The 14,018-nt window shown below is 44.8% G+C and overlaps 1 protein-coding gene across 1 annotated transcript in view; it reads right to left on the bottom strand.

Moving 5' to 3' along the window:
- hmcn2 (hemicentin 2) overlaps positions 1-14,018 on the bottom strand; it is a 44,168-nt gene that overhangs the window by 27,009 nt on the left and 3,141 nt on the right. Inside the window, exons 4-22 of the mRNA XM_056376393.1 lie at positions 13,467-13,589; positions 9,766-9,937; positions 9,531-9,637; positions 9,320-9,440; positions 8,959-9,222; positions 8,681-8,825; positions 8,118-8,239; positions 7,593-7,865; positions 7,017-7,158; positions 6,585-6,712; positions 5,772-5,885; positions 5,528-5,686; positions 5,240-5,434; positions 4,099-4,194; positions 3,815-3,942; positions 3,571-3,715; positions 2,240-2,352; positions 765-924; positions 444-603 (exon numbers count right to left, since the gene is read on the bottom strand). Of these exons, the coding sequence (XP_056232368.1) occupies positions 444-603; positions 765-924; positions 2,240-2,352; positions 3,571-3,715; positions 3,815-3,942; positions 4,099-4,194; positions 5,240-5,434; positions 5,528-5,686; positions 5,772-5,885; positions 6,585-6,712; positions 7,017-7,158; positions 7,593-7,865; positions 8,118-8,239; positions 8,681-8,825; positions 8,959-9,222; positions 9,320-9,440; positions 9,531-9,637; positions 9,766-9,937; positions 13,467-13,589 (2,867 nt within the window). The remainder of the gene's footprint in view (positions 1-443; positions 604-764; positions 925-2,239; positions 2,353-3,570; positions 3,716-3,814; positions 3,943-4,098; positions 4,195-5,239; positions 5,435-5,527; positions 5,687-5,771; positions 5,886-6,584; positions 6,713-7,016; positions 7,159-7,592; positions 7,866-8,117; positions 8,240-8,680; positions 8,826-8,958; positions 9,223-9,319; positions 9,441-9,530; positions 9,638-9,765; positions 9,938-13,466; positions 13,590-14,018) is intronic.

Here is a 14,018-nt window from a genome sequence, read left to right as displayed (position 1 = left end):
AGCTTTCAACCCCCTCCGTCATTCTTCTAGCTACCCAAAACCATTCAGTCTGGTGTCTGGCTCTGAGAGTGTGTCTGTCATCTATCCAGTCTGTGTCCTGAGTCAGCCAGCCTGTCTGCACCCAGAGTGACCACACATGAAAGCTGGGAATCAGTGAACCATGAGGGGACCAGATGTTCCTCCTCAGTTCAGCCAACAAGTGAAGCCCGCACACAGCTCTTCAGCGCTGCCTAACTGCCCTTGAACAGGCATCACCAAATAAACTCCAAACATTAACAGCAGCTCTGACTGGCAGCCAGCGTTAGTCAGAGTCCCTTGTAAAAGCTGAGTCAGATGTTAGCGAAGTCAGTGGGAAGGTATGGTGAGAATGTTTGTCTATTGTTACACGATGTTTAACTCATTTTACTGCATCATTGCCAGAGTGAGGTAAGACTTCCTCTTACCCAGCTGTGACGGGGGGGATGGGATGCCCATTTCTGCTCCATGTGACTAGTGGAGATGGACTCCCCTGGGCCTCACATGGGAGAACAACCTCTGTTCCCACCTCTGCAGCCATCTTCACTGTGTTGTCATGGCCACTCACACCCATTATCTTAGGCATGGCTGGAGAAGGGGGAGAGAATTTGTAAGAAAACCATGTAGGTTCTTTCTTCAACTTGCTTTGTTTTTTGACTCTGTATATCCCCTGTAGACAGAGGTCAGACATTGTTACACCAAACACTGCTATGCTTGGGTGAACATCATCAAACATTCATTTGCCTTACTGTTGACACTGAGCTGGATCTCCCGGCTGGCGTAGCCCACAGGACTGGTGGCAGTGCAGATGTAGATACCTGCATCATCAGCGGTGGGGTGGGGGATGTGGAGGTACCCATCAGGATTCAACTTAAGAGAGGAGTGGTCCCTGAGCAGAGGCTGCCTCCCCTGGAGGAACAGCAGGCATAAGAGCAGAAAGAACACACTGAAGATAAAAGCTGTCCGCACAACAACAGAGGTACACCGACTTTAGTTTAAGGTTTACAGCCCGACCTTTGATGTCTAATATAATTACTGAGCAGCCCTTTACACTCACTCTGCATCCCCATTACATGCACACGAGAACGCAGCTTGCTGCACACGAACTTGCTTTGAACATAAAATAGCTTTTACAGATTCACTTTTATCTGACAAGGAAAGAAATTTACTTTACTCTAGAGAACTACTCTGAAAATGTTTGGGAAAAAAGCAAGGAAGAAAAATCTGGCTCAGTTCAACAATATGTATGAAACAACAGCACGATGACTTCATTCAGTAATGTTGACTATGTAATGGTGTAATCTGTTTATTTCTTCATGGGAAAGGTCAAATCACTGGCTGAATTCATAACATAGTCCTCTATAAATGACAGTTTGGGGTAACAACTGCTTGTAGATAAATCATTTGATTGTGCCTCATATGATCATGTCGTAGTCTGGTAGGTTTTCTTTAAGTGCTGTACTGGAAGGTGCTGCAAGAAAGGTTTTAAATAGATTTCTAAGGTACAATAAAGTACTGTGTGATTTCTCACAGCCAAGCAGCAATATGGTAATGTTGCCATGGTTACATCCTTCCTTTTCAGGTTAATCAAGTCTTGATTGCAGTGCAAAGTGTTATTGTTGGTGATGTTTTTAGAGCGTTCTGACAAATCAGAGAAAATAATGCCAGAAACTGAAACTAAGTTGTTTGATTAATATGCCAAAAGGAACATTTAAAATAATAATTATATAAATAATGTATGTATGTAATGTATTTATGTAAATTTAACCAAAATAAATGACCCTTTTCACTAATAGATGAGGGACATGACTTAAGTTAAAGTAGTAAATCATAAGACAATGCATTATCAGATTAAGATGACTACTATTATCATCACCATTATCATCACCATCATTATGCTCATGCTGATTATATTAATAGCCCACTGATTAATGGTTGAAACAACTCAACAGTCAAAAAAAATCTACACAACATCACCATTGCAGGACTACATACTGATCTTTGCTTTTGTTTGATTGCAACGTGCACGATATAGCTATCATTTCAATAATTATCTACAAAGTTTTAATGATGATTCATTTAAAGATGAATGCCAAATGTGATCCTCTCTAGATAATGTTGTGGGAATCAGATCTACCCAATTAGTCATACATGAGTATATGGGATGCAGCCAAAAGCAATCATTAAAAAAATGTAGATTTAGGCCACAAGTGTGACATCCTACCTTGGACCAGACAACATTTGGCTTGGGAACACCACTGGCCTCGCATGACAGTGTGATGGCTACGCCCTCGTTGGCTATGTAATGGTACGGACCAGCGTTGATCTCAGGGGGCACTGTGGAAGAAGTAGGTCACAAAGCACAGCTGTCTGACTGGCCATGAAGAAGCGGGCCCACGGCATTATCACTGGCCTTAGCCAACCAGCAGTATAAGTGCTGGAGGCATTTCTTCATTACAAACTGATGATGAACCGTAATCTGGCCCGTCTGTCATTACATGCCTATGAACAAAATGACCCTTTCGTCAAAGCATGCAGTAAACGAACCCTCTCACTATGATGACAGCAGGTGGTCGAGTCATTGAAATATTGTTGTTTTCCACACTGACTCAGCACATAGCTGGCCTGACTGTCCAAACCTGCCGGTGTCTCTAGTATGGAGAAACTGTGTCTAGGCGAGGGAACTTAAAGGAATTGTTTGACATTTTGGCAAATAGGCGTATACCTTATCTTGGTGAGAGTGAGGTGAGAAGAGTGATACTACTTTCATGTTGGGACGCTAAATATGAAGAATAAAGACACATTCACATTATCACAGAAAACACCTTTTGCATGTGTCTTGTCATTGTTGTGTATGTGGTGGCTTTTGAACAGCTGTGTGTGGATGCCTGCGGTGGGGATGTGCCAAAAGTTCAAACTTGTTGAACTTTGACCAAAGCTGTCATGACCCTTGTGGGAACAAGTCACTGACTTCTGACCATCGCTTTAACTTAAAGTTGGACACAAAGTACTTATGTTTCAGAATTTCCACAACTGTGCAATAAAAAATGAGCCACATCGAGACCAGACAAAAAATATATTTTCTTGGTGAAATATCAGCATGTAAATGCAGGTACCAGGTTCTCTGTACCAATCTGCTGCTAGCAACATTAGCATTGTAGCTTGGCAGTTCTGGAGCAGTAAACACTGAAGCGACTAGTGCAAAAAAAATCCACCTATCAGCACTGCCAAAGTTCACAAATTAACACTTTGCATGTTTAAATTCATACATAAACAAAAATGTAAAGCATGATGATTTGTGGTGTTATAGAATGTTATGTACTAGAATTATTTCTTTGCCGGGCCAGTGACTCTCTGGAGTATCAGCAAGTTTACTAGGGACAAGAACAGGCTAGCTGTTTCCCCTGCGTCCAGTCTTTATCCTAAACTAAGCTTATCGTCTGGTGGCTCTAGCTTCATGGAATGAGTGACGTGTTGATCTATTCATCTAACTCTGGGGAAGAAACTGAATTAGCTTTCAAAATGTCTGACTGTTCTTTTAACCTACTCTCTTACCGTGGACCTCCAGGGTGACTGTGATGTTCATGGAGCCTGCCACGTTCACCGCAGTGCAAACATACGTCCCAGCATCCTCTGGGATGGTTCTTTCGATGTACAAACTGCCATCACTCCTCAAGAACATCCTCCCATTCAGCTGAACCTTTGTTGGAAGGAAAAGGACTGCTGTCTCACAGGAACACAGAGATGATGTGTGTGATGTACTGTATATATCTAAAGGTTAAATACTAGCCATTCTTACAGGTTTTCCATTTTGGGACCAGTGTCTTTCTGGAAGAGGTATTCCATCCAACAGCATGCAAGGAATACTCAGGGACTGACCGATGCCAGTGGCAATGATCGGGGCACCTTGGGCCAAGACAGGGGGCTCTGCAGGAAAAGGAAGTGTAAAGACATAAATAACAAACAAGAGCCGGAAAATGTGAAAGTATTTTAAGGCTACAATTTACTTTGGAGCCGCTGCCATTGTTTCTAAAATATTCTGTAGGGTAGCGCAAAAAGATAAGAGAGCCTAGACAAGCGTACCCAGTCCAGTGACGCTAACTCTGGCCTCGGTTTTGCTGCTTCCAAACTGGTTCTTGGCCTCACAGATGTACAGCCCTTCATCATCCAGCCAGACACCTGTAGACAAACACACAGTCAAACAACAGCCCTTATTTCAACTTCAATCTCTTAACATCTGAAACAAGCCGAATCTCTACAATAAGAAAGAAAACAGTTTATCTTGAAAAATCCATGTTAATAGCAGTTTAGTCCTCTTCTCAATAATAAGAGGTATTATTGGTTTGACTGAGCTGTAATTAAGAGTTATAAATAGAAAATAATGGGATTAATGGGTTCGGCTCAGCTGCCAGCCTGCTGACACACATGTTCCACTCAGTAAATTCCCTGGAGATCACATGTTGGAAGATGTACACATGATTCACTTCTTGTGTTTAGATAGTCAAGGCTGATGTTTAAAGAGGTGATGACAAGACATTAAGCATTAAGGTAAAAAGTGAGGAGCAGGATGGTAAGAGATGCTTTCTAAAACAATTGCAGGTAAAAAAAAAAAAACAGAGCCATCTGAAACAGATTGAGCTAATTAGGTCAGACGGCAGGCACAAGTGGAAACAGTGACAGAAGCAGCCCATGCAAATATGTCCGTTCCTCTCCAATATAATATTACACACACTATAAACATTTAGTCTCAGGAGCACAAAGGATCACCTTCAGCGGCCAGGATTAGTCATATTGCAAGCTGAAAGGCCTCCAGAGTTCACAACTTAAATTCCCCTCGCCCTGATGAGATTACAGTCTCACAATCAAGGACACATGAATGGACAAAGGGACGCCTGCCTGCTCTTGCAGAAGGATTTATATCATTAAAGTGATGCAGCACTTTTTAGGTAAGTCAGAAGTTGTGCTTTTAGTAGGATGGATATTTAGTGTTTTGTGAGCCATCTACTGTGTACACTGTAACTTAACCAATGGCAGTGACATCCTGTTGCCCATCTCTGTTAAGAAAATGTTATCTGAATTTGATATGAAAGGCTACACCTCCTCTATATTTAATCACTCAGAAAATTTCAGTCATGCCAGTCAGTGCAGGGCAACCATGAAGCTGTATCAGCTTGCACTGCAGACCAAAGCTCTTAGCTGTGTCAGTTTTTCATGGATAACTCACCCTGGATTAGAAGGTGTCCGTTCTCCAGCTGCGTTGTTCTACTGTGGCTGTCTGTCTTTGTAAGAATCTGTCTGCCGTCCTGTCTGCGCCAGGTCACTGTCGGCTGCGGGAAACCTCGGGCAACGCAGTGGAGGGTGATATTCTCCCCTACGTTAGCTGCCACGTCAACCGGTGCCTCAGAGAACAATGGGCCCGCTGTGCAGGGCAGAGTGGGAGAAGATGAATTTTCCTTTGTATAAATTTGAGAGAAAAATAAGCCTTATGAGGAACACTGAAGTGTGGTCTAACCTCCAACCTCCAGAGTCACGGTGCCAGCAGAGGTTCCAGCTGAGCTGCTGGCCACACAGCTGTACTGACCAGCATCGACCTCCTGCACCCCTCGAATGTGCAGGGTCCCGCGGTGTACATCCTGCTCAACGAAAGGAGCAGAGCCCACCTCAAGCTCACCTGGAAACACAAACAAAATAAGCCTGCTGGTCTCTAACATGGACACTTCTACAGTCATTTTAATGTACGCGCTGTCTTAACTTACCTTTGAACCAGCGGACAAGGGGAGAGGGAACGCCTGTGGCTTGACACTCCAGAGTCGCATCACCGCCAACAGACACAAGTACTACCTGCCGTGCCACTGTTATCTTCGGCACCTCTGGAGCGAAAAAAGGGAAGCTTAACATGCAGTTCAACTCAGAAAGAATTCGTATTTTATAGCAACTAACCAGCTATGTAGAAATAATAGTAATGTAATGTTGGCTTCAACCAGCAAAGGCTGCAAAAACACCTGAGGTAAATGTAAAACTACACTTACATTACACACACATTCTGTGTCAACACAGCAGGGATAGATGTTTTTGGAACAGGCAGACAGCTGAAGTGAAAATTTGAGATTATCTATCTTACAAGGCTCAATGTCGTGACAGATCAGTGTTGTTAAAAATGACATTCAGAGACAAAAGTGTGTATAATACCAGCACGCCCCAGGAAGGGGCTGCCAAAGTCCATCACTGCTGATGTTTCTGTCAACCACTAACTGACAGCCTTGACTGAAACTTCAAGCTTACAACTGCTCACAAAACAAGGAGAGAAATATCCTGTTGTGTGAGACGGGGTGACGGGTGGCCACACTCAACGCCAGTGCACAACTCACACTGGGTTTTATTCACAGATTAAATCAAATCAAATGCTGCTGAGCAACAGCCAGCAAAACAGATAAAAATGTGTTGCATTATATGAAGTTTGAAAATCAATGTCAAGAGAAAAAATTATTCAGAAAAGACATTTAAAAAATGAATGAGACTCCAAATGGTAAAAACAGAAACATAACATCTGTGGCGATATGTTGACCTACCTGCAAAAGTAATTGACACGGATTGAGAGGCAGTCCCAGCCTCATTGGTTGCAAGACATGTATAGTTCCCAGCATCCTCTGGGAGAGCCCCTCTAATGATCAGAACTCCATTGTGGTTTAGACTCACCCTGTATCGTACAAATGACAGGATTTATGTTTGTTGGCTCTTCATGAGCAGATACAAAACAGAAATTCATCTCTAAACCTTTCTGCTATTCTTGAGTATCATGAGAGAAATTTTTCTTTCAATATGTATTTTACACACACATATGACGTAGTTGTGGTTCGGAAAAAAGGTTTCAGATCATTAGATGTAAATCTCTGAACCGATGCAAACAAGATGTGGCAATCGTGCATGTAGTCGGAGTGGAATGTAATGACTCTCTGAGTCCTCTGTGCCGGAGGTGTTGAGTGGGCTGAGAGTTCCCTTACCTCGGCTGATTAGTGAGGAACATGTTTCCATGGCTCCAGAAGAGCTTGGGTGGGGGGGAGCCGGACGCCGAGCAGACAAGGCGGATCTCATCCCCTCGGGAGAAAGCCTGGCTCTGTGGGTGAACTACCACAGAAGGAGCCTCTACAATTGGAGTCAAACAGAGGGGAAAAAGCTGACAATGACTCAGGGCCTCGTCACTGCTGCATGATGTAATTTATAACTTCCCCATCAAGCATTTAACAACAGTAAACTCCTGATGATGTGCGCTACAATGTGATTACCAAGCACTCCATGTCTGACATCATGACTGGTGGATCGTAGTGAAGTTCCACATTTACTTGGCTGTTTTTGTAATTCATTACAAACATCTGAGGGCATGGACACAATAGCATGTCTACACTTTTCAACATGCATCCCTTCTGGCTGATGAGAAACACAAGGAAGTGGCTCAATCTAACTGCGAGGAGGTTAAGCCAGTAATGGAAAACAGATGACAGGGGGCTGAGAGGAGCCATGAGGCCCCCGGTGTGTTGAGTGTTTAAGCAGATGGCCTGCAGGGTATCGTCCTACCGTACCTGGAACTAGAAGCCACACGGTGATTCTGCTGTCTCCGTGGGCGTTGGTGGCCACACAGTGGTACTCCCCAGCATCCTGAGTCCGCACCCCATTGATCTGCAGGGACGTGTCGGACAGCAGCTTCACTCTCCCTGCGCGGGCCCGGATGGTACGGCCCGCTCGATGCCAGGTCAAGTTGTGGCGCATGGAGCCTTCTACTTTGCAGGGAAGCACAGCGACGCCTCCCACAGCAGAGGTCACATTCACTGCCGGTTTCAGGACCGGAGGAGGCTCTGTTTCAGGGGAAACACAACCAAAACATCAAGCTGGTGTTATCAGCGGCGGACAAACAGTGCAGAAATAGTTTACTTTTACACAAATGTTTGTACTGGCGTGTTTTGTATCATGTTGATGTTGTAGCCATGAAATTGAGATAGAAAATGGCTGGAACTTATTTCAAAGTCTTGCTGTGACTGCGATGTCTTAGTGCAAAACATTGAGGAAGTGTGTTCGTGCTTGCGTTATTGTATGTGTGTGAGACATACCTCTAACAGTCAACTGGGTTAAGGCACGTCCCTGTCCCGCAGTGCTCTGTGCTGTGCACTCATACAAGCCTTCATCCTCGACTGATGCGTGGGCAATCTCCCATGATGCTATGGCAGAATTCCTGATACAAAGACACGCTTGGTTCGTTGGCTGGATTATGACAATGGCAACAAGATCCCATTTTACGTCGCATTCGATTTGTATCCCTGGCACACACACACACTGGGAATAGTTTTCACCACAAGTCAGCTTCGTTTCATGAATTTAATTCAAAGCAGAGCATCAACACCAAGAAAGAATGGGCGCTTTGTTAATTTTTCAAGATGACACAATCGAACATGTAATGTTCACAAAATCGAATGTGTATACCTGTTTCCTGACAGATGAGCCAATAAAGCTTAAGAGTCGAGCAGCACTAATGCTCCACAGACGTGCTCGTGAGTGACCTAATTAGTGTTTTTTACAGCAGGTAATGGATGCATGAAGCTGCAGCATCTGAAGGAATCCAAAGGAAGGAGAGCCAAATGTTACTGAGCGCTGAGCAAATAGAGGACAGACTCACTGAAAGAACTTCTCCTCTCCCAGCGTAATCCCACTTCTGCTGAATCTTAGCCTGTAGGGAATGTCACTCTCCACCGAGCAGCCAATCACAGCAGGCTGCATGTAGAAGCCCTTCACCACATCAGGCATGCTCACAGCTGGGGGATCTACACAAGGGAGGAAACAAAGGTTAAAGGCCATCGGAGAGATTGATGAGGTGTGAGAGACACTGTGGAGTGGCTTTGGTGAGACGTGTCTGCAGGAGGGGGGGTGGGGGGTGGGTGTGGGGGTTTGTCTTGCCTGGAACGATGTTGGTATAGGAGACACTGGACAGCCTCTGGAAGCGGTAGCCCTCCTCGTCTTTGCCCGTCACCTTGATGAAAAAACTCTGGGAGGGGATGCGGAACTCCGGGAGACTCCACAGTCCTTGTTGACCGAGGTCAGCGGGCAGAGGTACGGGGATTGTGCGCAAGGAGCGGCCTGAGCCCGACATCAGCTCCACATGGCTCAGCTGACCTGGAGGCTTCAGGCCTGTACATTTCAACAAAACATGGGCTGGAAGTCCTGGGGGAGACAAAGACAAAGATTGCCATGAGGTCATCTTCTGCACGTGCTCTCAGTCAAATAAGACTCCAGAAGCTAACAGAAACATGTGTGGCACCTTTTATTGGTCTCTCTCTGGTGTGGTTGAACTCAGAAACAGGTACACCGGAAAAGCCAGCCCTGAAATCCAGATTACTGACTCCTGTGACTCTCAGAGTGTGGCGCCCACTGCAGCTCACCTTTAGAAAAAAAAGCAAAAGTATTCAATTAGACAAATGTCATAAAACAGTGAAAGAGAGATATTCATGAATTATTCACCAGAGCAGTACCTTCAGTTTCCAGGCTCCAGGTCTGGGAAACTTCAGGTTGACAACCCGAGCAGAGTTAGGAATGTTCAGCAGCTCTTTAAGGCCCTGCTCCACACCAACTACACGACCTAGGAAAAGAACACAAGAACAGGGATATTTCAGTGTGAAATATGACTTCCCTTGTGTGTGGATACTGATAATAGTCTAAAATAATGTGGGAAAAAAGAAAAGAAATGAGTATAAATGTGTTGTCTACCAAAGGGATCGCTGAGCTCAATTTGTGGTGCTGGTCCACTGAGTGACACAGTGACTTCTCTGAGGCTGGGGTCAAAGGGCACTTCCCACTTGTTCTCCTGGGCACTGTCATGGTTGGACGACAGCAGGTGGACCTTCATGGCCTGAACCGTCTCCTCAACCCATTTTAAAACCTGGCAGGAGGAGAAAGACAGTGTCACAGAACCGTAACGGAGCAACCTATCATGCTGGTGGAAGCACATTTGTCAGTGGATGATGCAGAGACCCCCCCCCCCCTCTCAACTTAGAAAGACATGATGTGGATAGGAAGGATGCAGCCCCCACCACCCCATTCCCTGCACGGACAGCAGGCTGCTCTTTGTCTTAGGACTATGCTTTCATCTCAAAAGTATTCCTTCAAGGGATTTTGCCTAAACAAAGGAAAAGTGAAACAGCTCAACTGTCAAACTGATAACATACAGTTTTCTGCACTCTCAAGCATGTACTCCCTGAAGAGCGTCTCTCACAGTGAAAGTCTATCAGGAAGCATGCAGTCCCCCTCATGCAACACAGCTTCCATGAATCATAAGGCTTGTTCCTCAGAATAGAAAGCACTGGTGATGGGGTGGTGGTGGGGGGGGTGCCTTTGTTTTAGAAATTCACTATTCCACAGAATGACTAATTGCTGGATAAGTATTGAGCAGAAACGGCTGGCTGTTTCCCACTTTTTTGCAGAATCAGTCAAAGTGAAGAAGCCAGATGAGGTCAGACAGAGACACATTAGGAGGCTTCCTTCTTAAATGAGTCCTCTCGCCACTCAGAGAAAAGATTACTCAAAGCCTGAAATAGTAGCGGACAGTTTGATTATATATAATTACAAAAACATTCCAAAATCAGACTATAGTGTACCTTGGTGGCTCTCCAGAGAAGTATCTGACACTATTTGCTTTGACAGGTGCTTGACCCTCTGGGTATTATCATTATCATGGTGTTGACTAAGAAAACAGTTTTCCTTTTGTTTCCTCTAAAATGGAAACAGAAGCAGCAAAAGCCATTGACATTTCATAGTCTCATTTCAGTGGCCACAATGGACCAAATGTCTTCCATCTTCCAAATGCTTAACAAGCAACTGCTGTCTAGTATTTGTTTTGACCTCATATGTAGAGGCATTATGGCCGAGCTGTGTCTGCAATCAGACAAACTGAAAACATTTCTTCGGCGAACCCTTGGAGATGGAGCCAACGGCAACACATTTTAAGACATTTACGCAAAAATGGAACAAGGAAAGCCTTTGATAATTTAATTATCAGGCCTCCGCTTTTTGTCTATCAGGTCCGCTGGGTGCTGACAGCAGCTGGTTCCTCTCGCCGTTTTTACAACTGGAAACAGCTGTAATGTCTGCCACATGTGCAGCCATCACCAGCAGAGCAGGAAACTGCTAAGAAGTGACCTATATCTGCCCCAGGATAGTGTCTACTCCTTATGCAAGAGAGCAGAGAGGAGTGGGCATTGCGTTGGCCTCAGACCTCAGATAAAAGGAATTGGAGCGCAGCGATGGGGCGACTAGCTGTCCCGGCCACGGTGGGTCTCTATGAGCACACTGCGTTCTGCAGCCACTCCCTGTTTCAACCACAGGGAATGCAGAAGATCTTAAGTCCTGTGAAACCTCATCCGGCGTGTCTCAGTTGAACAGGCTTAAAGGGCTGTTGCAGGAAGGACCCCCCTCTACTATTCATAGATGCATGACAGATGGGCCCAGAGAAAAAAGAGTTAGTTGCGGCTGGGGTGATGCCGTATTCCCCTCACTCGTCCAGGTACATTACCTGAAGAAGAAAATTGTGGCCGTGCTGTGTTTAAGCAGAGCAGCTTGACTCCAGACCTCCTGATGTGCAGGGGTCAGCTTAGTCCTTACCCAGGTTTAAACACTACAACTGCTTTTAGGAGGAAGATGTCCCACTACAAATCAAAGTTATTAGAGCAAATCAGTCACAGATGGACCCCCTGCTCCCTCTCAGCGGGAGTTTGGACACACCTGTTGAAGCTTTGCCTTGTCACAATTGGCCTGTATTTGAGAGAGGCAGCTACATCATAGATGGTGCCTTTGTTTAACACACTCAGGAAGGCGCCTGAAGACAAATGTTACCTGGGTTTCATTTTATGTCTGACAACCATTACCGGACCCTTTACTCACTACTGCATCCATGTAATGAGGAAACCATAAGGGCAATGTTATAAATGACTCTTCAAGGCACTTGAGCTGAGTGCATGTGCAGCTTGCTTGGTGGAAACAACCGGCCAGATCCTGCGATGCATAACTGTATCTTCATTACATGCGTTTTTAAAAACATGTTTCAGTTGGAAAGCAGACATCGCAGTCGCGCTAAACAGCCCTTGTTCTTGATCGGTGCCCAGGGCTACCGATGACTAAGGATGGCATCATCAGCGTGAAGAGGACACATCACGGTCCAAGTTTGACAGCACATTAGTGTGGTTTTCTTGTCCGCGCTCTCGTTAGCAGACTCTTTGGTTAATCATAACCAGTCAAATTTGAGGTCTGTAAAGAGTGTGATATGCGTAGCTGACAATGAGCTGTTGTGTGAGGCCTTGGAGCCAACTCTGCTGGGCAGCTGTGTTGGAAGGAGGAAAGCCATGACAGATCATATCCTGGGATTAGAGAGTAAAATAAGCACTGTGTTTTCTCTCCACTCTTCCCCTGGAGACCACAAAAAGACTCTGTATATTTGATTTGGCCGCACTTTATTAAACTGCTATTAAAGGGGAATATTTTGGTTAGATTTGTAGTACTTCTGAGGTTTTTAAGGATTAAAGGATTTGCATTAATTTGGTAAAAGCACGCCACCCAAGAGCTATAATCACACAGGTCCAAAAGACGACTGACATACAGTAAAATCAATGTGGAGCCAAGAAAATTTTGTTTATAAGTGTGCACAAGTTTGCATGTAACAGTACACTAAGAACATGTCAAAATACTCCAGCCTACTTTAGCACAAAGCCATCTGGGGTTGAGGTGTGAGGGCTAAAGTGAGTTTGGTCTCCTATTCCCTTAATGCTGCAACACAAAAATGACATTTTAACCTCCTTAAACAGCTGGTGAGATTATGGAGTGACAAAGAACGGAGCTGCCCCACTCATAGGCACTGTATGTTTAGCTACATGCAAACATGACTTGACAGGAAACAGACCCACTCACATACACACACACACACACACACACACACACACACACACAAACATATCTGAGTTCAGAGGTTCAGTGGGCCACCAGCATTCAGAGCTGTTGGCTCCAGCTCAGTGCTGCCCAGCCATCTCCTGTGTTGACATGCAGGATACCAGTGTCTCTTCCAGAGGAAACTCTGGCTTCTTTTACGTCTGCCTGGGAAGTGAGCCCCGCTGTCTTTGGCTTCTCAGACAGGGCTTCTGTTACATGTGGCTTCCTTTATAAAAGAGTCACTCACCCGTATCATATGACCAGGAAGTTTAATATCAGCTTTGGAACCATTTGATTACACTAAATAAAATAGCTATTATTACATCAGTGGTTCAAACAGGGTTTGTTTTTTTCCCGCTCCTGCTGCTCTCCTTTATTAGGCGATACAAAATATACATAAAACCCACTGAATTCTACTTTAGAGTTTAATAAGACTTGGAGAAAGTAACTGTCTCATCTCGAATACATTACAGTGTACTCTGCCCTGCTCTCACCTCGTTGACCTGCTGCTTGTCCAGGTGAAAGATTTGTCCGGAGGAGGTGGCAGCGATCTCCTCATAGACCCTGTAGCCCGGCTGAGAGCGGTCCCCGCAGTCCCCGGTCAACACAAACACCACCTGGGAACGAAGGGGGCAGGAGAGTTAAGAGGATTACTACTGTTTGGTGTTTGCTTTCCACGGACTCACTTTCGGTTGGATCCAAAGTGACACTAATGCTCATTGTCATGCTTCACATAGAGGCTGAGACTGAGTGACTTTGAAGAAACTTTGCCCTGCTCAGCTTAACATTGAGGAACTTCATTGGAATGTAGATCTTTCACAGCATGCCATTGTATTCCTTCAGCTACAGCACGTGATAAATGCAAAGATACTCTAAACTCCGTGGGCCGAGGCCTTGTATTTAAAAGCTTTAGATCTAACCATTTTTCTGCAAACATCAGATAAGAAAGAGTTAAACAGGATGAATGAAATGCTTGCAGACATGTTTTTATACCATTTTAGATAATTTATGTTCAGGGAGGGACCTCCATCATATGTGATGAATAA

Source organism: Seriola aureovittata, chromosome 5 (genome assembly GCF_021018895.1).
Source record: "Seriola aureovittata isolate HTS-2021-v1 ecotype China chromosome 5, ASM2101889v1, whole genome shotgun sequence".
In the NCBI taxonomy this organism is placed as follows: domain Eukaryota; kingdom Metazoa; phylum Chordata; class Actinopteri; order Carangiformes; family Carangidae; genus Seriola; species Seriola aureovittata.
The sequence above is the reverse complement of the archived record's forward strand: the minus strand, read 5'-3'. Positions and strand labels throughout refer to the sequence as shown.